Source organism: Poeciliopsis prolifica, unplaced genomic scaffold, assembly GCF_027474105.1.
Source record: "Poeciliopsis prolifica strain line A6 unplaced genomic scaffold, Auburn_PproV2 SCAFFOLD039, whole genome shotgun sequence".
Lineage (NCBI taxonomy): Eukaryota > Metazoa > Chordata > Actinopteri > Cyprinodontiformes > Poeciliidae > Poeciliopsis > Poeciliopsis prolifica.
The window spans coordinates 775,666-801,155 of NW_026562414.1; the positions used below are offsets into that span (position 1 = coordinate 775,666).

The following is a 25,490-nucleotide window of genomic DNA, read 5'->3' on the forward strand; positions in this document are numbered from 1 at the left end:
TTTCTTGAGAATAAATGCACCAGATCAATTATATATAAAGAAAAAAGAAAACAGTCTGCATCGGGAGCAACGAGATTTCGCAGTAACAATGTGCTCAATTTATGACAGAAAACAAATGGCCTTCTCTGGACAATAAACTTTTTAATATATATTTTCAATTTACCATAATAAAGCCAACATGATTATTCTTTATATTACCAAGATCATTGCAAATGCTACCATAAATATTTATTTTTTGTACATTTTTATTTCAAAAAGGTCCATTATAGAAATTTAAAAAATAAAGTCTAGAACAAACTTAATAATCTGGGAAAATTTTGATATCGAGCCCATTTTAGTTTTTACATTCAAGCCCTTCAAAGTTTAGTCAAACAGGCTCCAGCTGATAAAAGACAGATTTAACTGATCTTGTTTCTTAATAGTTTCGTTCACACGATGAGAATGCAAAATAATTTGATGTATTTGTAATTAAATAAAAGATATAAAAAGGCAATATTGGCAAAAGCACAGACACTCTCTGTGTCTTACAAAAAGTAAAGTCTTGAGTATTTAGACTCAAGAGTGTATCTGAGCGTGTGGAGTGTGACAGCCAGGCTGATGGTGTGAAGCTAGAAAACAGTCAAACAGAGACAGTTTTGGTAAAAAAAAAAAAAAAAAAAAACACTGTAAAGATTAACAGGAAGACATGAAAACCAAAGTTTTTGTGCTTATTCTGCCCATTTACAGGCAGCACTTTGTTGTTTTTTTTTAACCCTTTCATCCATTTGTTCATCTCTGCATGCAGTTTGCATAATATTCCCCTGCTTTGAGGTTCTTTTCCCTGTTATGTTCATACTCAGTGCCAGTCTTCATCATTATCGTCCTCGCCTTCGGATGAGTCCTCCCGGCTGCTGATCTCCCCCTGCTGTGCAGCTCCATCCGCCTCTCCTCCCTGTTGAGTTGCTGCTGCTGCGGCTGCAGCTGCTGCCGCCGCCTTCCTGGCTCGAGCCTGCGCTGCTGCTTTCTCCTCCTCCTCTTTCTGCCGCAGAGCCGCAGCCTTCTTCTCCTGCTCGGCGTGGCTCTTCATGTGGGCACTTCTACTCTTCACTTTATGAAACACCCTACATAGAAATATGATCCCATACAATTGTGTATTAGTTCAATAAAAAGCTGGACAATCAACATCTTTAATGCAACTTGCAGACAAAAGTCCTGATGTTTCAGGTAAAAACCAAAACATTAAGGTTTCCATTACTCAGCTTGTACTTTACCTTTAATAGAGTGGCATAAAGTGAACTTGTAGTGTGATTTTCTTTGTAAACATAAAACACCCTTACAAGCCGTCAAAATTATTTCTGTTAATTCTGATTATTATGATAGCAATATTATAAAAAATTTTATTAGAAATATATTCTTTATTGATCTTATGAAATATTCCAACTTTCTAACAAATAGAATTTTGGGTTTCCATTACCTGGACCAATTTATCATCAAAATTTAAATATATCACAGTGTGTGATGAATTTAAATAGTAGTCAAACTACTTTAACCGACTTAATAATAAAACTTTTCAATGATATCTATTTTATTTTAAGGTGATGCATTTGTATGCAAAGGAGTATGTAACATAAAAATATAAAAGAGCAAGAATAAACGTAGAAACTTTACAAATTCATTCTTTTAGTATTGTGTTCTTGGACTTGAAATTGCTTTAATTTTCTGATTATTTGAGTTTCATCCGAGCTGGTTGCTGCTCTGGAGGGACACCTAGTGGTCGTCAGCGGTAGCAACATAGATATGTCTTTCACAAATGTATTTACACATTTTAATAGGTGATTTTCCTTTTATCTGCATTCCTGTCCCTCAAAATTATATTTTGTCTTTTGCATAAATATAAACTGAAAACTCAAACAGTAAGCTCCTTGTTAACAAATGTTTACTTTTATTCTTAATCATGTTGTGACTATCCTCATAAACCTTGTTTATTCGGATAAACTATAGCAAACTACATTTGCTTTATTGTGTGAGAACGATCTTTTCAAGCACCAAAGAAGCCGAACGTTCAAATTGTTTTGCATTCAGTTTTAATTGCAAAGTCAAACATTAAAATTCATTTTGCGGTTTGCATGTCAGCACTCCTTCATATCAAACTAACCAAACACCATGATGTAGACTCCAATGGGCTCCCAGCTGGGGAAAAGTGCGCATATTCTCCAAATTATGTGTGCAGGTTGTTGCTAACTGAGCAGAGGAAATTAAAAAGCATAATATATGTGTTGCACTTTTAAAGAGAAAAATGGTATCAATCTTCAATCCTCCTGATAGTTGGTGAATTTCAAATAGCTGCATCGCAAATCTTGAAAGACAACTTCAGGTTTCAGAGCTTAGGTGTGATCTGAGAAAATCTGATTTAAAATGACTGATGATAAGACAGCGGGCTCTGGGTTACAATAAATCATACAGAAATCCCTCCCACCTGCATCCTTTCTCACTAATAAAGTGATTAAAATAAAGGGTCTTCTCCAAACTGAAACTGAAACTGAGTGTGGGGGGCTGCAGAAGCCTCATATCAACAAGGAAATTCTGTAGATCGCAGAGCTCATAATCACAAATTTCCTAATTTTAAACGGCTTTAAAGACCCTAGAAACTACAGAACGGCACTAATTTAGAGTGAATGGGTTCTAAAGCTGAATGAAGTCCAGCAAATTTAAGCATACAAATGTCACACTAATCACTTTCAGCAGCAAATCTAACAAACTTCTAATACAGATTGAAAATTGACCTCACCTGCCACATTTCTTGCATGGAAACACTTCATTGGGGTCCTGCGGCGGTTTTGGTGGCGGTTTGGGCTTCTTTGCAGCGGCTTCGGCCCGAGGCCTGTGAGGCACCGATGACTGATGAGCTTCCTTCTTCATTGGGTCTGGCTCTTTGATGACTAGAACTGTCCCTGTCTGAAGCAACAACATGTGGGTGTTGACTATGCAAAGAAAGTTTGACAATTCTTGTTTTCCTTTTCTCCTTTTTGAAGGTTACGGGGTGATGAGTGAATGAAGACAATTGCACAGAACTTACTACATAGTCATGAGCTTGTAGTGACTGAGCCACCCTCGCCTGCTGGTTGGTTTCATGGCTATCGTCATAAAAAGAAGTTTCCTTCTTTTCTTCTTCTGCCTCCCCATGAGCTAATCTGGGCTGATGTGAGCTCTGCCATGAATCCCACAACACACAATAAATTAATGGGTGGAAAAAAGAAAAAGGACAGGAATGTTATTTTTGATGTTCAAACGTGAGATTATGATTAGGTTTTTACTTGTGTGCAAGTAAATATGTCGTTTTTTTTCTGACTTTCAATGACTTTTATCACTTCTGCTTTCCCGCCCCATTACCCTGCATAATCAGTTTTGGTGCCTTTTTACCACTTGGATACCATTTCTGCCTTTGTTCTTAAATAAGTCAGTCTGTATTTCTAGTTCTCTAAAAAGAACAAAAGAAACTCTCATTAAAATGTTTTATATTTTTGCTTTACAAGGGATCCAAAAGAGGTGTAAACTTGGACAAGAACGACTTTTAGGCAGTGTTTTCTGCCTGTGCTTTACAGAATAACCCAAACTATAGGTGAACCCCTATTTTAGCCAATATTTAAATATCAGGACACTTCATCTGTAGCATCAAAAAACAGAAGCGCTTATATGACCCTGTTCCTTGAATTCAGATAATTTGTGCTCAATAATATTGTATATTTTAGCCACACTTATCCAAATCTTCTGTAAATAGGAAACATAGAAAACAAACACTCAATGTTACCTTAACGTCCACCATAGTCTCAAAGTGCTTCTCCACAGGTGAATCTGGGGGGCCGAAAGTTAAGATACCATTTCGACCAACTTTCACCTGCTTTTTGTATGAATAGTAGAACTCCACGCACTGAGCAACAGTCTTAGTCCGCACCTACAAAAGACAAAAGACACAAGCAAACTAAGTGATTAATTATAGCAGACTAAATGCAAAACACACAGACTGTAAAGAAGGAAGGATGGCTTAGGCAGCGAAAGTCAACATGGACAGACGGACGGACTTTTAGGACAGGATACCAGTTCTGGACTAAACCAGAAAATAATTACGTCACGTTCCAGACTTTTCCCAGGCGCAACACAAACCCCCCAACTGTCTGGCTCACGCCTCTGTTATTGTTCTGATTCTAAAAAGCACACTTCCTGCCGCAGAGAGGATGTGATTTATTCACTCAGATTTTTTTCTCTTTGAACTTTAAGAAAATTCAAAAAAACTAAAAAAAAAAAAGAAAAAAGATCTTCTTGTTTGAAAAAGGATGTTCTCCATTACATTCTATTTCTAAAATGCTTTAACAAGCATGACTACTATTCTTGTTATAGTAAAAATAATTGCTTCCCCTGCATGACAGCAGCGTCAACCTCACCAGTTTCTGCACCAGAAAGAAGTCCTTCCTGTAGGCAGAGATCCCTTTGTTGAAGTAACACTTCTCCTCTGCCGTCCAGCTGTCAGAGCCTGGGAAGGCAGAAATGTGTTAAAAAAGAAACTGAAAGATTATGAAGGTTAAAACTTTTTTTTTTTTTTTTACCTGAGTAGTGATAACCTGCCAGGTGATGGCCTTTGGGGAAAATTGGATCTTGAAGCATCAAATGCTCCATTGTTTCCTTAATATTAAGCAGAGTTAATGCAAAATAAACCTTGCAGCGATAAAAGCTCACATCAATCTCAACTGGTCTCTTTACTCACAAGGATATTGCCTCCGCATTCATGTAAACAGTGTAAAGCCAGCTCCTGATTGGTTCCTCCTCCACTGAAAACACTTGAACAAGCCAAGTTCATAAAATGGTTTACTGCGAAAAAAGAAGCAAGAGGAAAAATTAGTTAATTAGTTAATAAAAGATTGATAAAGTAGTTTTTGAGGAAAACCCACTGGTCTCCTCGTCGCTTTGCTTTTGGTTGGCATTATTCAAAGGATGCCAGACCAAGTCGGCTTTATGCTGATCCATCTGTGAAGATGGCTGATCTTGCAAATCCGGTATTTCCGCTTGATACTGCTGCCCGATATTGATACGGCTGCACCCCAACACAAAACAAAGAGATATAGAGATGTAAGCGACACGAATACGGTAGAAATCTGTTTGAATCTGCGATGTGAAGCTTACGGTTCAAGGCACACTGGTGTGGCATCAGTGATCAAGGGCAAGACTGGAGGAGTGATCTCTGAACTCGCTAAGACAGACAAATCAAGAAATAAAAAGTTAGACCTTATTTTTAAAAAAAAGGTGAAGTGCGGAAGTTATCCAAGACTTACTGGAACGCAGCAGGCTACGAGTTGCAGACTTTGGAGTAGCCGGAGGTGGAAGGATCTGGTTGCTTACGGCAATGTTGGTGAGGAAGGCGGAGAAGTAGAGACCTGTTCCTCCTCGGACAGGCGACAGGATGGGAGGAGGTGTATAGGGGGGGATGGCGTGCAGGTTGTCCGGCAGGCGGACCGGAGAGCGCAGGTTGCTTTGGTATTGGGTGATGCTGGGGTAGATGGATGGGGGGATGAAGGTGGATGGTTTAGGGGGAGGGATGATGAGGGGCTCGGGACGAGTCCGGCGCCTGACTTTAGCCTTTCCGTCCTCTTCCATTCCTGAATCGCTTTCTCCATCCTGGAATAATGAGGGGAAAGTAAAACATTTTAAAGATTAAATCCTTTAATTTTTCTTCTTTATTTTTCTAACGGGTTAGGGTTATGGCAACAGTATCTACAACTATGCAATAATATCCACAAATCGGGGATGAATTAAAATAAAGGACATGCACATCTTTATAAAATATTTTATTATATAACAAAACTTTTAAAGTTGAAATAAATAATCTACACAAGTCACTGGACCTTCAACCAGAGCAGGAAGGTTTAAATAATTAAGAATTAAATATGTTAACTTTCCCTAAGTACATGAAATCAAAATCCAATATTGATCTAAAGATTCATTCAAGTGATAAAGACACACTGGACAAAAAATAGTATTGAGGGGAAAATTTCAATAAAAGAATCACTCTTGGATAAAAAGAATAAAAAGGCTTATTTCACATTTGCCAAAAAAAACCCCATCTTGTTAATTCTCAAGACTGTTTGCAAAATATTGTGCGGAGTGAGGAGGCAAAAGTGAAACTTTTCAAACTGTTTGCATCTCGTCGTGTATTTTAGGAAAAAAGGAAAACAACATCACACAAACAATCAAAAATGACTTTAGTATTGAGTTACTCTAGGGTTGCTTTGCTGCTTTGGGTACACTCTACTAGAAAATCCTGTTGGAGAATGTCTGACTATCAGTTTGTGACATAACGCTGCAATTGAATGAATTCTACTCATTTATAGCTGCCAACAGCAGCACAATAGTTTATTAGGCTTAAAGAACTTTTATTGGTCATGTCTGGCTTATTTGGTTTGGATAGATTTCTTTCAAATCACAGGTTGGTTTCAAAACAAACCAACCTGGTAAAAAACTAAATCTGCACAGTAAAGCAATCAGTCTCACCATAGTTTTAAGAGATGTTACAAAAAACACAAAGACGATAAAAACTGTGCAACATGGAACCAACCTGGCCAAAACTCTCGGTCACAGAGTTTCTGAGCGATCGGCGGCGAGCCACGATCACGGAGGGTTTCCGATCCGCCAGGCCTGCGGTGCACTCGCCCTGGCCAACGCGGCCTTGGGTCCAGCCGCCCTGAGACTCCGCCTGGCTCTTGTGCACAGGCACAGACACTGGGATCACCAAGGGCACTATGGTGGAGGGGGCATCTTCCTGCATATTCGAAAAGTGAGTGACAAATGAAAAGAGGAAGAAGGTGAGAATGCATATCATCTCAAAATGTGGTGCAATACCAAAAAAACTTGAACGGTGATTCATTTTTTCTAAACATGAGTATCTCTTAGGTCTAATTAATACTTTCTCATCAGATTAAATATTAAACTGGCCAGTCAGACCGGCTTTAAGTGTTAGAACAAAGAAGAAATAGTTGCAACTCACAAGTATGTTCTTTTCACTCAAAAGTGAAATGTAAAACAAGCTTCATGCTTTCATCTATGTTGTTGTAGATCTACATATTTCTGTTTATGAAAATGGCACCCTGGCATATCTGCTTGAACTGACAGTTTTTTTTATTTTTTAGATTTTGTTACACTGATCCAGGATTTTAAAAGTGGGAAGTGAAAATTACAAACAACTTCCACCGTTTTACATCTGAGGCATACGCAGAGCCGTCGTGATCACCGAAAGGCATAAAAGCCATTTCTCTTAATCAAAAACAAAAAAGTCCCAATTATGAAACAAAACACAGCCAAACAGCTCCGCCTTGTGAGCTGGCTGCACGAAACCAGTTTGGGGAGAACGGGAGTGTGCAGGTTGACAGCTCGGCCCCTCCCTGCCGCCACTGAGCGACTTTCAGAAAAGAGGCCTGAGGAATGTGGAGGTGTGCAGACATGCAGCCGCTCCAACTGTACATCGAGCGTTCTGCACGTTTTGCGCTCAAACCTGCAACAAGCCTCTTAACCCCTTTGGGGCAGAGAACTCTGTGTGCTTGTGTTTATATATTGACAGTCTGAAATAAAGGAACAACGTCTAAGAGAGTGAACACCTACTGTGTAAACATGATCAATCCTGACCTGCGACAGTATCATGAGTCTTACAAAGATAATGCCCTCGGTGTTGAATAAATCCAGAGCAGGAAATCTTGAGCCACATTTGCTATTGGAAGTTTGTAGCAGAGCGCGGTGGGAAAGTACAGATTAAATAGCGGAGATCTCTTTAAAAGAGCTGAAACCGGACGGTTGCTGGAGTTTTGTAAACGGTAGGGAAGTTCTGCATAGAAACAAGACTGTTCCTCTTTACACAACTGTGCCAACTTTGCCAAAGGAGAAAATATGCTTTCACTTGCCAAATAAGCTACCTTTGCTATTCCCTCGATGTATAAAGCAGGATGTGCTGCACATCAACATTTTTTGTTTCCATTACTTGATCAAGTCAGTTACGAAAACCAGTTAGTGCAAATCCAACATGCCACCCGGCTCCTGGTGTAGTCCATCACCATCGCTAGGATTACTACTATTCCTGAGAGCATCTACTTGGCTACTTTCGAACTCAAATAGACAACTTGACTGTCACAATAGTTAAAGGGCATATTGGCTAGCAGCTCCTACACCGAACTCAAGACGATTCAGACTCTTTTTTTCAATGTGGTTTTCATCTGTGATGGATCTACTGTGAGCTACAGTACTATCGATTTCCACACTTCCCTCTTTGCTCCCATTCTATTTTATGTGTGTAAAATGGCTATGAACATGTTTCTAACATGCATATTGACATGAAATCCACAACATACAATGAAATTAAAACAAATTACCCTACCAATTTAAATTATTGGTAGGGTTTGTGTGAGCTTTAATATATTAAATTTAACAATAAAACTTAGGACGTAAATAACTAAAAAAACAAAACAGCAAATTTATTAACTTTGTTGTGTTGGTGTCTTTGGCTCTGGCATTGTATTCAATTCTATTTTCCCCTTAATAACTTGCATTAATTTTTATTGCAGTTGTTGTCTGTATTGTTGTAGTTACCACGATTGGCGTCTTTTTCAAAGTCTGACCTTTTGAACTGTGCACTCTCCGTTAGTAATGAACACAGTAGAAGGAATGTTATTGATTTCTATTCCCTGAACAAATATTTTCTCAAACTGAAATCTCAATAAATAGAAGAAAAAAGTTGAGACTTAACTGAATGTAATTTAAGATTTAAGATGACAATTATGGGAAATGTTGGGATTAAATTTCAGCTATTTTGACTTTTTTTTTAAGATCCTGCAGAAACTTAGATGACACTGGCAGAGAAAGCCCAGAAAATGCCTGAAATCTGACAGTATTTATCAAGGAATTCTTGCCTCTGTAATTACAGATTAATGCCAGCTGGTTTGGTCCTAATTGATGGCCTATAAAAAGGTTTCAAAATGCAAAAGTACAAGAAGAATTTCTCAATGGGTAACGACAACAAGCTCTCTCTCTTAAAACTTTTACAACCTTACTGTAGGAGTTTACTCCGATAGCATTGGATACAGATGCCTCTCTTAGCTTCTTCATGTTCCAGTGAGCTCCATTAGGGAAAAGATCCAGGAGTGGAAGGAACATCGTTTCATTGTAAACAAAGGATGACCCGGTACCGCTCACATGATTTCTGTTAGCTAGTCAGAGTGTAATCAGAAGAGTTGTCCAAGAGATGAGGACCATTTGTTGAGAGCTTTTCAAAGACCTGGAAATACTGTTGTTTCAAATAAAACAATAAATAATGGACTCAACAAAACCACCAACGGGAAAGTTTACTGCACAATACTCCACTCTTGAAGAAAAGGCCTGCTAGAGCTTGATTTGCTGGGTGAATGAAGAGTGTTCAGAAGAGAACAGAATTAATCTCTTCCCAAACAAACAACACTAACCGTACATGTGGATAAAACTGATGATCAGAGTTTTTAGAAGAGACCTAATGAACCTTAACAGCTGAAGACATTCTGTAGATCAAAATCCCACCTTGGCAATACACAACACAGCAGAGCTGTTGAAGCTGTAATTACACATTTCACAGCATTTCTGGGCTTATTTGCATTGATTTCATTGGATGTGGATTCAGTTTGTTGTTACTGACATCCAATGGGTATTTCATGTCAATAGTCCTGATAAGATATTTAAGAAAAACACTGATGCATCCCCACTATAGATTTGCACCATAAATTAATAAAGTAGATATAAAAAGAGTATAAATGTTAAATTTTGAAGAAAAAAAAAAACCTTGGCAGCTTTAGCAGGCAGTGACTCCATTTCTGAAGCCTTCTGAGCCAGGGTCACCAAGTTGATCTCTTTGGATGCCCTCCTCCTCCTGCGGGTGATCTGTATGACCCCTCCTGTCACTGCTTGGCTGTCTGCTCCTTTTACAGCTGTGACACCTGCTACCCCATTCTGGGGCAGTGGTGGCGGCGGCGGTGGTGGCAGTGGCTCTTTGGAGGTTTGGGACCATATATTTCCGGGAGGAGGACCAAGCGGGGACTGGCCCTCCCTTGAGAGGCGTCGCGAGCGCCGAGGGGCTGCTGGGGCTGAGTCCACAACGTCTGAAGGATTTGTGGCGGCAACCTTTTCAGAGGGCGGATTGGATAATGCAGATGCGTCTCCGGTTTGGCCTTCTGGATGCATCTCCGTTGGTTGTGTATCTTCTTCGTTCGCTCCAGAGTCCGGTGGAAGAGGGTCAGGAGGCGGATAAGCTCCAAAACTTTGGGTCTGCTGCTGCAGGTTTGGTTGGACTTGAGGTTGTGTTGCTTCAGGCTGTGGAACATTCTGTTGCTGTATCTGTTGCTGCATCTGCTGAAGTTGCTGCTCCTGCAGCTGTTGCTGGTGATACTGTTGCTGTATTTGCTGCATTTGCTGTTGCTGCTGAATTTGGTGCTGTTGCATTTGGTGTTGCTGCATATGCTGCTGCTGATGCAGCTGAAGCTGATGCTGCTGGTGAATGTGTTGCTGTTGTTGCTGCTGCTGCTGTTGTTGCTGTTGTTGTTGTTGTTGTTGTTGTTGTTGTTGTTGCTGCTGATGGTGGTGATGCATTTGCTGCTGCTGCATCTGATGCAGAATCTGCTGCTGAGTTTTAGGCTGCTCTCCATAGATTATTCCCTTGTTTGCTGGGAAAACAGAGTAGTAACCTGATGAAAACTGCTGCTTGTTGGATCTGAATGAGGCCTGGAAAGGCTGCAGAATGGGCCCCTGCATGGTGTGAGCAGGCACGTGGGGTTGTCCCTGGAGATCCACACCCTTGTGGCCATGCTGATAGGTTTGTAGCTGGGCCTGATGCATTACTGCAGCAGCAGTGGCATGCTGCTCCCATTCAAGCCCCCTTCCCTGAGTTTGAGCCTGGCTGGCATCTCTGTAAACCTCCACAGGGGCTGTCAGCTGGTTTTCCGCTGCCATCGGCATCGCTACGCCTTCATGAACTCCTTTATGGAAGGCCATCTGATCCCTGACGTTCACACCGCTCATGTACGGGCCAAAGTTCTGGCTCCAGCCTGCCACTGGAGCCTCCTGGGTCCACCCCGGTGCCTGTAAGGGGTCCTGCATCCACTTCACAGCAGAAGGCTGCTGATAGTGCGGCAGAGTTTGGTGGCCTTTCTCTGGGTTGTAAACACCAGAGCCACTTGCAGAGTCACTATGGCTCGCTTTTAAAGCAGGAGAGCCCATACCATAATAAACTTCTCCCGGGTGCTGCACTCCATCTTTCATGACTGGAGTCCGGTGTTTGCTCTTGTCAGTATTAACCTGAGAAGGAAGACTCATAGCAAGTCTCCTAAGATTTCAAAATGGCTTTCGAGTGAATTTCTAATCGTGCAAAACTTGGTGTATCCCTCCTTAGTGTGCTACCGCTGCCCGCGGTCGTGAAATTCTTTAATTGTGTATACAGAGGTATCTGGGAGGAAACATAAAATCCCAAAGGAAAGTGCAGGGTGGGGAGCATGCAGTCGTCTTTCAGCAATTAAAACCGAAGTCTGCTGTCCATTCTTCTCAACATCTTCAGGGGAGCTAGACCTTACAGAACACAGACACACAGAGAGAATAAAATTCATGAATTAGTTCCTATTAGGGGGGGAAACACTTACGAGTTTACAGCCGATTTACAGTCGCCAGCAGCAAAGAGGAAACTGAGGCCTACACCAGCAAATGGCCTTGTGTGAAAAGTGAAATTATAAAGCAGAGGGGAAACTAGTCCGTGTTTGGATTCATGCGATCAGGTGCGTGCACGGAAGACATTTGCAAGCCGAAGTTTTAAGGTAGCAGAAAACAAGGAGGCGCCTCCGGAGCGGAGCTGCCATTTGGCTTAACAAGAAATACAGGAAACGAAGGGGCTCCTGCAATCACCCGAGCGATAGCCAGCAATGTTCTGTTGCAAACAAGCAATAAGGAAGCGACTCGGGAGCTGCGTGCTTTCTAGATCAACACCGCAGAGTCACGAGCGTTATTATTAGAAAAGCCAGAGGGTTCGAGTTACCTGATCAATGGTGCAAAAACGACCCCCTGATCGGCTCCATGGAGTCACTTTTAGGTTTCGATCAAAGCCGACTGCACGCAGCTCCATAGAGGGCTTGTGCGCAGCAAATGTCATAACTCTGACAAGTTTCCATCGAGTTTCGCTGCGCACAATATGGCGATCAGGCGGTTTGACAGCAACACGGAAAGACGCTCCAAAGTCCCGATGGGGTAGCGGGAGGCTTCTGAACGCCGTCGTTACACTGTTGCACACTGTATCCGCAGAACCGTGCACTTCCAGGAAAACATGTCCACAACTTTCTCCCCCTCCTGCCTGCACACCACATCACCGAGTGAAACACACACGAGACGGGTGCGTGCGTGGAAATGCTGCCGTGCAGCGGCGGCTGCAGGTATTTCCTCAGATTTAAAAACTTCTGCTGAGGGTAAAACGTGCTGTTTTTTTCCGGAGCGTTTGGAGCGCTGTGGAAACTGCGCAGATATGCAAAAATTGTGGCGCACTTGAACGCACCGCCTCACCCCAAAACAAGCTCAACTCATATCCTGTTGTCCAATCCGATCGTCTGATGAGGCCCGTCGATGCATCCGTGTGCGTTTGTTTTTCTCCTCACGTTGTCCCGGTGACGGAGTGTTGTCAGACTGACAGAGGTCGTTGTTGAGCCGATTACATAACTACGAAGACTGACCTATCTATCTATCTATCTATCTATCTATCTATCTATCTATCTATCTATCTATCTATCTATCTATCTATCTATCTATCTATCTATCTATCTATCTATCTATCTATCTATCTATCTATCTATCTATCTATCTATCTATCTATCTATCTATCTATCTATCTATCTATCTATCTATCTATCTATCTATCTATCTATCTATCTATCTATCTATCTATCTATCTATCTATCTATCTATCTATCTATCTATCTATCTATCTATCTATCTATCTATCTATCTATCTATCTATCTATCTATCTATCTATCTATCTATCTATCTATCTATCTATCTATCTATCTATCTATCTATCTATCTATCTATCTATCTATCTATCTATCTATCTATCTATCTATCTCCTGTAGCAGTCTATGTGACAGCAAATTTGAAAAAGACTCTGACTAAAGAAAACTTTCCACTGGTAATTTAGCAACCTCTGTGTTACGATGAGCTTCAAGCCCTTGTGTTTGTAGGGCTTCTTCGCAATCACCCTCTTCTGTAGCTCGTGGGGATTCTGGCTCAGCAAAAATATTAATATTACTTCTAGTCAGAAAGAAATTTCATAGTGAAAATGTGTAATCACTAAATGTCGTGTTTCGTTAGCCAGGAGCAGAATAATATCATAACTAACACAAAGTCTTGAAAACATCAGTCTGTGTGCTTTTATTTTGTATATTACGTTTCACTAAGTGAATTGAGTTACTGAACTAAAGGAACTTTTCAACATTGTTAAATTTTTCTGTCATCAAGACATTATATTCTTTGCCTATTCTTCTTTGCTAAATGACTCATACTCAGTCATATTGGACAAAGAACGTCATGCACCACAATTTTTAGGCTTCATAGGCTTTGTACATTTAGTGGTACGCTTTGATTGGGTATATCTTCAGCCAAACCACTTCATTGTAGCTTTTGATATGTTCATAGTATTTGTCATGTTGGAAGGTGGAACTCTGCCCTTGCCCTAAATCATTTGAAGCCTTTAACTGTGGTTGTGTGGCAGAGTTGTCGTCTTGCAATCGGAATGTTGTAGGTTCGATTCCAGCTTCTTTCTGCCATATGTTGATGTGCCTTTGGTCAAGGCACTTATCCCCAAATTGCCTACCAGTCTGCATATGGGTGAATGTGACTCTACTGTAAAGTGCTTTGAGTGGTCAAAATGACTGGAAAAGCTTTATGTAAGTTCAGTCCATTTAACAGATTTCCCCCATTAGATTTGCCCTGTTTTTCGCTTCATCCTTATTTCACTCTCTAAATTTATTCTCAGTCCCTGTTGAATAAAGACATCACCACATCATGATGCTGCCACTGCCATGGTTTCACTGTGAGTAAGTAATTTTTTGTTCTTTTTTGACCAATACACTCCCTTACACACGTTTGTTGTTTCCCCAACTAACAGGTGGACCTTTACAAATTGATTGTTTTCTGAAGGCAGTTCTGCAACATTATATTAAGGCGCAAAGTGTAAAAACGAGTATATGAAAGTGCAATCCACATTTTCACATTTTTACTCATACACAATGTAAAACTCATATAATTTTTCTTTCACTTCACACTTATGTTCTAGTTCTTGCCAGCTTGACACATAAAACCCCAGTAACATGTAATAGAAGAGTAGATATGTTTTTAAAAGTTCAATGAAGCCTAAAACATAACAAGTTAAAAACAATCTGAACTAATCCACAATTTTGGAAACAAATATTTTCATCTTGTTCTGTTCATTTGTTTTAGTAAAAAAATTCTAAAGATAGCTTTAAAACTTATTTCTTAAAGTTGATTTCGGTCTACAATCCAGACTCCTTCAGCCAGTCTAACCCTAACCTCATCAAGCCTGACGTTTTAATTTAATTAAACTTATTTTTATGAAAACAATTACATAGTAAATGGCCACTGCTTCTAAAAACTACTCTATTATTTGCTAAACTAACTTGCCATACCCTCCCTGACATCTCCCGATTCCCTGCTCCTAGCGGATGCAGGAGTTTGCGGACCAATCAGAAGCCTCAAGACATGTGGCGTCAACAACAAGGCATCGTTCCTTAGCAGCTCGCTGGCTAACGCGGACAGCTAATCTCAGCTATGGTCCACCACCACCGATGTTTCATCTGGTAAATAAGATGGTGCTTGGAATGACTCGACTGGTTCTGGACCGCCTGGAAGCATGGAGACTGCTTGGATGGTACACTTTAACTGGTGTCGCAGAGGTGCATTGACGCGAGGTAAAAAAAAAAGAACCCGGAGAAGTGTGCCTCCTAACGGTTATCCATAAGGAGGCATGCTAATTAGCTTATTCTCAGCACCAGCGGAGGCAGTTAAACAACCGAAATAAACAATTTTAGAGATTTTACTGTATCAGGCTGTTTGGTTCCTTATGTGGTTTGTGAATTGTGGCTCTCTTGTGTTAGCTATGCTGTGTTTTGCCACTGCTTTAGCTAAACTGAACCCTGCTAGGAGAGATCTTTCTACTATCAAGCTAGCTAACGTTTTGATAGACTGCCTTGGAAACGTGAGGCGCAGTCCCTAAAGACTACCAGGGTGCAGTAAAATGCTATCAGGTCAGTGTTTGCTGCATCATAAATTGCACACTTTTATGTGCGGGTAAGCTGACGTGAGTTTTAAGGTGGGCTCTTTATTCCTCCAGTGAAGTGCTTGTGACACTGATGCCAGCAGAGAGCAATCAGGATGAGTGGAGCTGGAGAGCACGCGGACATCCTGTCAGTGGGAGATGTGGTCAGGGACAGGTGGAAAGTGGTGGGTGATGTTGATGTGAAGTCATAATTCAGTGGATGAATTCAATTTCGGAATGCCTCATTTCTTACTCAGCAAATGCCACGGCTTTACTCGCCAATATTGATTTCAGGTCAAGAAAATAGGAGGAGGCGGCTTTGGGGAGATCTATGAAGTCCTGGATCAGCTGAGCCAGGCCACTGTTGCCTTGAAGGTCGAGTCCGCTCAGCAACCCAAGCAGGTGCTAAAGATGGAGGTGGCTGTGCTCAAGAAGCTTCAGGGTAAGTTATGCTAAGTCACACCATCATGGAGAGTAACCCAGAGAATTTGAAAAAATAAGGAGAAAATGACTTTAATTTTCAGCTTGTCTCAGCGCTTATAATTCAGTATAATTCAGATTATACTATAGCTCTCCCTTACACAAATTAAGCTCAAAATTATTTGCATCCATGGAAGATTTAAAATTATGTTCCTTCTACCAAGGTCTTTGTTTCTGATTAGAAATAACATTGACATCACCCAAATTTAAATAAGGCCATGCTTCAGTATCATTATCAAGAGAAATATTTATATTTGAACAAAAAATGGTATGTTAAAAATGATATCATTCTCCATAAATAATGAAAAGCCTGTTGGTTGATGTATTTGTAGACTGAACATTTTGGTAGTTGTAGTTTTGTCAATAAATGCTCTATAAAGTGCAGTCCTTTTTGTTTTTATTATTGTTTCTTTTTGTATTTCACACCATTGTTTTTAGCAGAGTAGTGGAGTGCAGATTTGGAAAAGATGTGATTCAAAATGGATTTAATTCCAATTTTTGTTTATTGGGACAATGATAGTGTCCACTCGTGTTTGCATACTGAAACTAGCATGAGGTATTTTTATTGACATACGTAAAACTGTATTTTCCCTTTATAAATAGGAAAAGACCATGTCTGTCGCTTTGTGGGCTGTGGTCGGAATGATCGCTTCAACTATGTAGTGATGGAACTGCAGGTGAGACCCTCGTTGTCCCAATATTTGCCATGCTTTTAGTCCGCCTGCTGCATCACAAGTATGATGATACAACCAACACTGATATTTGGTCCAAAGGGGAGGAATCTGGCAGATTTGCGCAGAACGATGACCCGCGCTACCTTTTCCATTTCCACGACTTTGAGGCTGGGCAAGCAGATTTTAGAGGCCATAGAGAGCATCCATTCTGTGGGCTTTCTGCACCGAGACATTAAACCTGTATGTTTAATTCTGTGTAATGTACCATTCGCTTATTGTAAACATGTTTTTAAATAGGCTTGTAAACTTGATTTTCTGTTTGATTTGCAGTCAAACTTTGCAATGGGTCGACTTGCCAGTACCTGCAGATGCTGCTATATGCTAGACTTTGGTTTGGCTCGACAGTTTACCAACTCCAACCAAGAAGTCCGTCCAGTAAGTGCTCTATTAAATTCATCAACGAAACTTATTTGGGTTCTCAAAGTAACAACTAAAAATCTGATAAATTTGGTTTAGACATCAATGGGCTATTCTAGCATTTTAAAATAAAAACTGTGACTATTGACAGATATTACAGCTTGAGTTTGCATTAATTCTCCTTCAGCCTCGTCCTGTGGCAGGTTTCAGAGGAACGGTGCGATATGCCTCAGTCAATGCTCATAAGAATAAGGTGAGACTTGTCCTATTTACTTATCCATTTCCCTATTTCAGCCATGTTTGCAGCAATTTATTTTTGTCTTTATTAGAGACTAAAAAAAAAAAAAAACTTGTGCCACAGCCTTAGAGCAAGAGAGGCAGTTACTGAGATGTAAATGAATTCTGTTGCTATTAATTCAAATGCATCCTTGACTTCTTGCTCAGGAATAGATGCACTGCTTGCAATTTTTCCAGGCGAAAACCCCCCCATCTTGGCTGGATCATAAATATCACATGTTTTAGATTCATGCTATTGTAAAATCTGCATCTGTTCTGCGCCTTTATTCTTGTCTCTGTGTCTTTGTAGGAGATGGGTCGCCATGACGACCTGTGGTCCCTCTTCTACATGCTGGTTGAGTTCATGGTCGGACAACTTCCCTGGAGAAAAATTAAGGACAAAGTACATGCTTATTTTTCCATCTTGTTCTAGAATTAGGATGCACTGATGCGTCCATCTGCTCATTGTTTTAACCCCTCTCACCTCCCAGGAACAAGTAGGAAACCTAAAGGAGACGTACGACCACCGCCTCATGCTGAAGCACCTTCCTTCAGAGTTCAGCACTTTCTTGGATCACATCTTAACCTTGGATTATTTCACTAAACCTGACTATCAGGTTCTTTTTGCTTGTTATATTTTGCACGTTCTGTTTATTCATTTCCATGCTTAAAATGCTGATACAAGTTTTTATTTTTTACATTGTTTTTTATGAGACAGCTCCTAACATCTGTGTTTGAGAAGGCCATGAAGAACCACAATGTGCTGGAGAACGACCCCTATGACTGGGAGAAATGTGATTCAGAGGATGTGCTGACCATCACTGCTGCAGCGAACACTGCTCAGCAGCTCACTCGCCTCACCCCAGCTTACCTCGGGTACTGGATGCTAAAAAAAGCTCCTGTCACATTTTGGCATTTGAACCTTGACACTTTCTTTTTTTATTCCCTTTTGGCAGATTTTTATTTTTTATTTTTTTTCAGTTTTCATGTTATCCAGTCCTCCTTCACACTCTGCTGAAAACGGGTTCCGGTGTGCAGCTCTGTTTTTAGAGCACAAATGTGCAGAGTCAGAGATCCTTGAGAAAATTACAGCTCTGAATGATGTTGTGGAAATGAGTTGCAGGGTGACCTTCGCTCTTATCATTCCCCAGCATGGCCAACGCTTCGGTGCTGCCCGGTGAGCTGCAGAGAGAAAACACAGAGGATGTCCTTCAAGGGGAACGCCTCAGCGACGCCGACAATTGTCCCCCCATCCCCACGCCGACCACCGCTGGTGGAGACGTGTGGGAAGAGATGGACCGCAACCGCAACCTTAAACATCCTCAACCGATGATCAGGAAGGTCAGGGTTGTTGTTGTTTTGTGCATGCTCTCTGTGAAGCTTTGATGCATTGTAACAGTTTTCTTATAACAAGTTTGAATCTATTATGGGTTTTCTGTAGTTCTCACAGGATCAAAATTACACTTCCTGAGTAGTACAAACACATAAACGTCCTTTGCAATTTGCAGATGAACCATATAATGTTTGTAGCCGTCAACAAACTTCATAGTTTTCTTTGCTCACTTTCCCTCAGAAATGACAAATCTCATGAAAACTGGTTGGTGTCCTGGTACATTCCCGACTTTTTTAAACATAAGCTTTCCACAGGATTGATGTTGATGCAATTCCAGAAGCTTAATGTTGAACAGGAAGCAGCTGCATTGTCACTGAGAGGTTGCTTTGAAATCACAATCTACAATCTCGGCTGAAATTTGTAGCTTCCCACATTGATAAGCCAATAACAGCTTCTGCAAAGCTTTACAGTCAGACAAGTCAAACACTGAACTACTACTGCAACTAACATTTAACTAATCACTCCAACCATTATTCTGCTAATTAATCTATTCAACATCTGTTAAAGGAGTTCAAAATTCTATGCAAACATTTCCAAAGTAGCAACACAAAATGACCAATTTTAATGGTTTTTATAATTTTTTTGTTTGTTTGCAATGAGAAAATTCTGGACAGACTGATTTATAAACTATGCCTAGAAAACAAACATGTAGCATGAGCTCTCACAGTGTGCAGTCATTGTCCAGCACTCCTGAAGTCATTGCTGTGTTCCTCATAGGAGCCTGACCTCTTTGTTGAGGAATATAAATATTGCTCTTCTTTTTATTTATAGAAAATGATCCATGTTTGTAGTTTTCTATGTAGTTCTTTTCTTTGAAACATGTTCTTGTCTACGTTCTTCAGGTAGTAAGTGAAGATGAACACAGTCAGAATCAGGGGAACCAGAGTCCCAACACCGGCTCAGTGCAGAGCTCTCCACGTCGGGTCCGATCAGAGACCATGTTCCTGGACCGAGCCGCACCACTGCTGCGCCGGATGAGGCACAGCCAGAGCCTGGCGTTTGAAAAGCGCCTGGCGCCTGAACCAAAACCCACAATCGAACGCTTCCTTGAAGCCTAGTAAGAGTTTTTTACAAATCAAAATAAGCAAACTAAAATCTAAAGAAAAACAATCTCACGATTCTCTTATTTTTCTTCTTTCTGTCAGCTTGGGCAAACAGCGGCCGGTGCTTTGTCACGTTGGGGAGAAACCAATCCCTGAGAACGGACAGCAGACGCCTCCCTGCAACCAGGACCAGTCCGGCACGGCGACCCCTGACCCGGAGGAAGCAGCGGCAAGCAGCGGCTTTGTCGCTGTCAACTTCAGCCCCGTGCCTCAGGAGGCTGACTCTCAGGAATGGGTGATGCTGGAGCTGGAGCAGGCCAACAGCTCAGGAGCAAGCAAACCTCAGGCGGAAACCCAATGTGAGGACAAGTCGGGTCTGTGCGGTTCTGATAGAGCAGAGAATCATTCCGCTGAGCAGCAGGACAGCCAGACCGGTCCTGCAGTACCTAGCAGCCCCGTCCTGTCGCAGATGGCCATGCCCGGAACCTGGTTGCTAGGTCACCGCCGGCTGCCAGGGATGCTTGGACCTTCAGTCCTGATGGGGAGAACCCAGATGGAGCAGGTAGGACTGAAAGACATTTTCTACAGACAAGTGCTGTGAGCAGCAGCAGGAACATTTTCTGAACAAAGTAGTCTGAAGCTAAGGTCAGCTGCACTCAGAGCAAGCTCAGCTTTAATGGAGATGTCATAAAATATTTAAGAGCACATTATTCTTTCTAGACTTTAGCTACACATTAAAAGTAGTACTTTCAGAAAAGGGTTTTTAAACAGAATTTCTATGCAGTTTGGAAAAGCGTAGAAGTTGAGTTTTCAGACTTATTAGACTTATTCCATTATCTAAAACATCTCAATCTGAATTTCTGGAAAAAAATAAATAGCTCAATTAATATATAATAATACCAAGTTAAAAACATGACTGAAATCTTACACATTCGAACATTTGTGATTTTAAAGCTCTTCTTTGCGTCTAATAATGTTTGTACCTGCTTTCAGTCCTCCAGCAGTGGGCCGCAGTCTCCTGTGAGGAAGAACGATGCGGCTCCATTAGACACACCAAGCTGTAAATCTCAGGAACTTGCTGAGGACGTCTCAAAGGACAGGAAGAGGTTGGACTCAGTGCCAGAGTTGATCCCTGCCAAAGGCGCCTCGTCCCACCTGACCAATGACAGAGACCCCGAGAGTGACTCTGGCCTGCCTGACCGCTCCTCAGAGCCCAATCAGCAGCCTCCAGCTGATCCAGTGGGGGGCGCCGTGGAGAGCACTGTCACCGTCTCCTCCTCTCCTCCTCCCGCTCTGCTCAAGCGCAGAGACTCCCCATTGTCTCCGAGACTGAGCCGGATCCCGGTGCGAGATCCCAGCAACCCCCTGGACTCGCCGAGCCGGGAGCCGAACGTGGAGCGGCTTCACCGCTGGAGCAGCCCACTCCCAGGCTCCCCCACTCACTCGCCCTCTCCCTCCCTGTCCTGTGACAACCTGCCCTGTGCTCTGCCAAGAGACAGGCTGTCCTCGGAGCGCGGCTCCAGGTCCGACTGTGGGGGAGAAGACCCCCTGTCCCTGTCCTCCTCATCCGGAAGCAAAAGTAAAATCCCTCGCCCTGTGAGCGCCACATTTCTGCCGGAGCAGCTCAGTGGAAGGTTTTTGCCTCGGCCACCTCCAGGGAAACCCCCCGTCCGTCCGGTTGTGGACAGCAGGTACGTGTTGACTGGGTGTCTTTCCCAATGACTCTTATGGGCATCAAACTGGGATTACAATCAGGCAGGAATGTATGTCTGTCACAATTACCAGTAATCGCATGATGAATGTAATTGTGGTTCCATATTGAAAAATGCTGCTAATATTTGACACATTTTTATATTTTACAAAATCCTAACTTATGAGAAAATGAACTCATAAGGTTCTTTTTACCTAAATGAACCTTATGAGTTAATACATTTTCAAGGGTAATTTTGTTCTGTTGACACTTCAGTAAGGCTGAAACGATTATTGAAATAATCATCAACTAATATAATAATCAATTAATAATGAAATTGAATGTAAAAGCACCCAAAAAGCCATTTGTTGAATTAACAACACACTCAAAGCAGTATTTAAGCCAAGCATTTTCCAAAAAATATATAAATTTTGCACTTAAGATAAACAAAACCTATTTATCTGTAAATATGTTCCTCATGGAAGTCCTCAAGTGGCATAGTTTCAGCTTTGCCTGGTTCAAATTCTTTCTTCACTGTTTGTTTCTCTGCAGACGGCGGCGTTTGAGGGTGCGTGCCAGCAGCACTAGCGATGCGGATTTCCTGGCCAGCCTGACCCAGCTGATGCAGGACCGCGGCGGGATGCTCTTCAGCCCGCCTCCCCGCCCCCGCAGCTCCTCCTCCTCCCTGCAGCGCTCGCTAAGCTCCTCCCCCTCCCGCCAGGAGCTACGGGAGAGCAGTGCTCTGCCGGCCCGTAGCCGCTCGCCGTCGAGCTTGTCGGGCTCCCCCCCGCCACGACATGCGCAGCCGCAGGACAGGGCCTTGTATGGGCCAGCGCAGTGGGGCCCTGGCCCCAGAGGGAAACCCTTTGGGAAAGTGACTCGATGACTGCATCCGCCCCACAACTGACTGGTCCCAAAATGTTGCACCTGTGGCGTTAGGCTGCCTACGCCCTGATAGCATGTGTAAATATGACATTTACTGAAAGGAATGTACTGTATGTAATGTAAAATGTATGATAAAATGTATTTATTTATTTATTCGGATATGAAACTGAAAAAGTGGAGAAAATCTTGAGATTGCCAACTTTTACCTCTCATTTCACTCCTCCATTAAAACCCTATTTAGGCCTAATGAGACCAAAATAATCACGTTTAATACTTGATATGTAACAAAAAATAAAACTAACTGTAGATATGTATTAGAAAAAAAAAACAACCCACTAAATATATAAACCATGTATTCACTGTAGAAACACTAAAGAACCCCACAATCAGTATATATAGATCAGCATTCATGTACAGAGCCAGAGCATGCAGCTTACGGACATCACTCTGGTCAAACTGCTAATCCTAGTATTTAATAATGAGCTACTCATTTGACTTATCTTAGGGTAGTTGTGTGCTTTTATGTCGCGTCACGCAGCCATCCGCTTCTAAGAATGTACGATAAGAGCGCTATTGTAAACATGCATGAGCTTCTTCCTTGCAAACATTGTTTTTGTTTTTTATTTATTTGTACAATCTGTTGAAGCATCTGTGATTTATTGAACTGGTTCTGATCCAAACAATGTGGATGTTGGAAGATTTATTTTTTATTTTTTTGTTTGTTTCTGGGTAATTTTTGCAGAGGGAGTGGAGGGGATGGATGGCTGGTGAAAATATTTGACCACCTATACAGCAGGAGAGCAAGTTAGAGAAAATAGAACCACAATAGATGTTTCAATAAAGGTAAAATACACCAATCCCGCTGATTTGTTGTTCTAAACAGAGGGAGTTGGAAGAAATGGTTAAGAAGAGTCTGGAGACTCTGTTTTTATCTCTTGAATTTTAATTATGTTTAAAATAATTAGTATTCAGCCCTTAACAGTGATTGAAATCTTAAGTTTTACCACAGTTGGCTCTGGCCATTGATTGCAGGCTCAAATACTGATTTGTCCCTGTTAATTTAATACTTCAAAATGGAAACTTCAACTTTGTTAAGTCCTTAAATACACCAGCTAATCATGTTTTGATGAATTTGCATTTAGGAAAAATCAGCTGAAGGTTTAACATTATTTGCTTTGATGCATAAAAGGGGGACAATCTTGAAAACCATTATTTTGTTAGATTTAACTCTCCCTGATTTAAACAATGTTCTGCAACCCTCAGAACATTGTTTTTTTCCATGATCTTTTTTGTTGGAGATGAGTTTAAACGGAATAAAAATTGCCATATAAAGTTTATATTTAAATATTTAAAAATTCATTGCAGCAATTCAATTGAAAATGTGAAACCTGTATCTTCTATACAAATTATATTAAGTATTTTTTTGAGGATTTAATCTTAGTTCATGAAAACCAAAAATTGAGTTTCATAGATATTTTAAATATTACAAATTAATAAAAGATTTTCAATACAGAAATGTTTGCCTTCTGTAAAGTATCTTCCATTATGATAGCAGGGGCTGCTGGAAACGACCCTGTAAAGTTTGTCTGTACCTAATTTTTTTGTCTTTCCCATTAGCCATTACCAGGGTATAACATTTTAATATTATATATTACATATATCTGTGATAGTTTTTCTGAAACACTAAAATAAGCTTTTCAATGATATACTAATTTATATAGCTCTAAAAAATGTAATTCCACTCTTTAGAGATTGATTCTGTTCTTATTTAACCAAACATTAATATTGGACAAAGAGCACAACAAGCGGTTGAAATGATTTCATTTAATTCAATATATCCAAACCAACCAAGTGAGAAAGGGTAAGCAGCACATCTTTTGAAATTTCAACCTAATGCAGCAGTACAAAAATCTTTATACACAATTATTAATTAAAATACATAAGATTTTTTTCTATAATAAAATTTTGCTCAACTGCCAACATCACAAAGAGCATTTCAAAACTATTTTAAAGCAAGCAGTAAAGCCTGGCATTCACTTTCGATGGATAATGATTGGCGATTGGAACCTTTTGAAGGGCAGCCAGTGTCATCCATGTTGGTGAGAAGCTGAAAATTGCAGTTTTCTGTTTCTCATTTAGAAGAGAGGTGCAGACTGCCTGGGGTCATCTGGTAGCACGCTGATGGAGTCCTCAGCCTTTCCACACAGCATGCAGAGCATCGTGTACTCCTGCACCGACGGAACAAGGATGTAAAACCATCTGAGTAAGTCTGTGGATCCAAGCGAGGACTGTTGATAAATCAGATGTCATTACTCACCTGATACTCGTCTACAACAGAGAACGTGTACTCGTGTCTGGCGATGACGTGGTCACAGTTTTTGCAGACATCTGGAAAGATAAACAGAGCGTAGTGGGTGTTTCCTCAAAGTGCTGGTTATGGTCCACCAACTACTAGAAAGATAGTCTGACAAGTAACGCATTAATTATTAAGTGATGCATTTTAAAGTATTAAAATTTTACTAGCCCCCTTTATCATCATACCCCTAAGTGAAACTTTACTCACATTTATAGTGAGCTTATATTGAGTAATGTTTAAAAACAAACAGCATCGAGAAGATATATGGAGGAAAATGGTACAATACACCGACAGGGGCTAAAAAAATGCACACTGCACTTTTTAGATTATAATACATAAAAGCAATTTTAAAAAAAAGGATTCCCACATTTTCTATCACACAAAATCCTAACAAAAAATTATCAAGTTCTCCACTGTATCATGAGTAGGATATAATGTATTTGTGATTGGACAACAAGGGACACTAACGGTCATATGTGACAATTTCCTCCCCATCATCATCCTCGGTGGCCTTGTTGCTGATCAGCACAAAGTCTCTCTGATGGCAGTTCGCACAGCCCAGATAGTTCATCAAGAAGGAGCCGTTCTCCAGACAAGTGTTACCCTGAAACAACATCATTCTTCTGTACGCCACCACGTCAAGTGAAACTTTTGAGACATATCGGCAGCTTCAACTTACCCGGTCCGGGTATTCTTTGTGCACACAACCATTGCACATGTTGACCTAAACTTTCGTAAAATAAGACGAAACAAAAAATAGTGTTACAACAATAAGCCCTTAATAGCTAGCATTTAGCTAAATATTTTCAGGAGCGTTCACTCTTTCGCAGGAAGACATTGATCAGATCTATAGAACATCCAACGCGACAACATGGTGCGGATAACTTTAATCTATTTCATCCGTATGTTTTGTAGATCTAGTAGCTGGAATTTCCGGT

The 25,490-nt window shown here is 41.0% G+C and overlaps 3 protein-coding genes across 3 annotated transcripts; 1 reads left to right on the forward strand and 2 right to left on the reverse strand.

Annotated features, from left to right (window-relative positions):
• Positions 1–793: 793 nt before the first annotated feature.
• mideasa (mitotic deacetylase associated SANT domain protein a) lies at positions 794–12,517 on the reverse strand. The gene is made up of 13 exons (XM_055054359.1): positions 12,056–12,517; positions 9,820–11,595; positions 6,584–6,787; positions 5,304–5,646; positions 5,155–5,221; positions 4,923–5,065; positions 4,739–4,842; positions 4,581–4,656; positions 4,419–4,507; positions 3,788–3,931; positions 3,056–3,187; positions 2,768–2,934; positions 794–1,100 (listed from the first exon to the last, which is right to left on the reverse strand). Exons 2-13 carry the CDS (start codon positions 11,344–11,346, stop codon positions 836–838), a joined length of 3,261 nt encoding a protein of 1,086 aa, XP_054910334.1. The 5' UTR covers positions 11,347–11,595; positions 12,056–12,517; the 3' UTR covers positions 794–835.
• Positions 12,518–14,783: 2,266 nt separating this feature from the next.
• On the forward strand, positions 14,784–23,620 carry ttbk2b (tau tubulin kinase 2b). The gene is made up of 16 exons (XM_055054183.1): positions 14,784–14,991; positions 15,205–15,327; positions 15,414–15,523; positions 15,633–15,780; positions 16,422–16,495; positions 16,592–16,732; positions 16,823–16,927; positions 17,097–17,162; positions 17,496–17,588; positions 17,677–17,802; positions 17,904–18,061; positions 18,337–18,526; positions 19,421–19,635; positions 19,724–20,183; positions 20,615–21,312; positions 21,864–23,620. Exons 3-16 carry the CDS (start codon positions 15,455–15,457, stop codon positions 22,195–22,197), a joined length of 2,877 nt encoding a protein of 958 aa, XP_054910158.1. The 5' UTR covers positions 14,784–14,991; positions 15,205–15,327; positions 15,414–15,454; the 3' UTR covers positions 22,198–23,620.
• A 385-nt stretch (positions 23,621–24,005) lies between these two features.
• Positions 24,006–25,401, reverse strand: churc1 (churchill domain containing 1). The gene is made up of 4 exons (XM_055054188.1): positions 25,232–25,401; positions 25,021–25,156; positions 24,514–24,584; positions 24,006–24,424 (listed from the first exon to the last, which is right to left on the reverse strand). Exons 1-4 carry the CDS (start codon positions 25,268–25,270, stop codon positions 24,332–24,334), a joined length of 339 nt encoding a protein of 112 aa, XP_054910163.1. The 5' UTR covers positions 25,271–25,401; the 3' UTR covers positions 24,006–24,331.
• Positions 25,402–25,490: the final 89 nt, after the last annotated feature.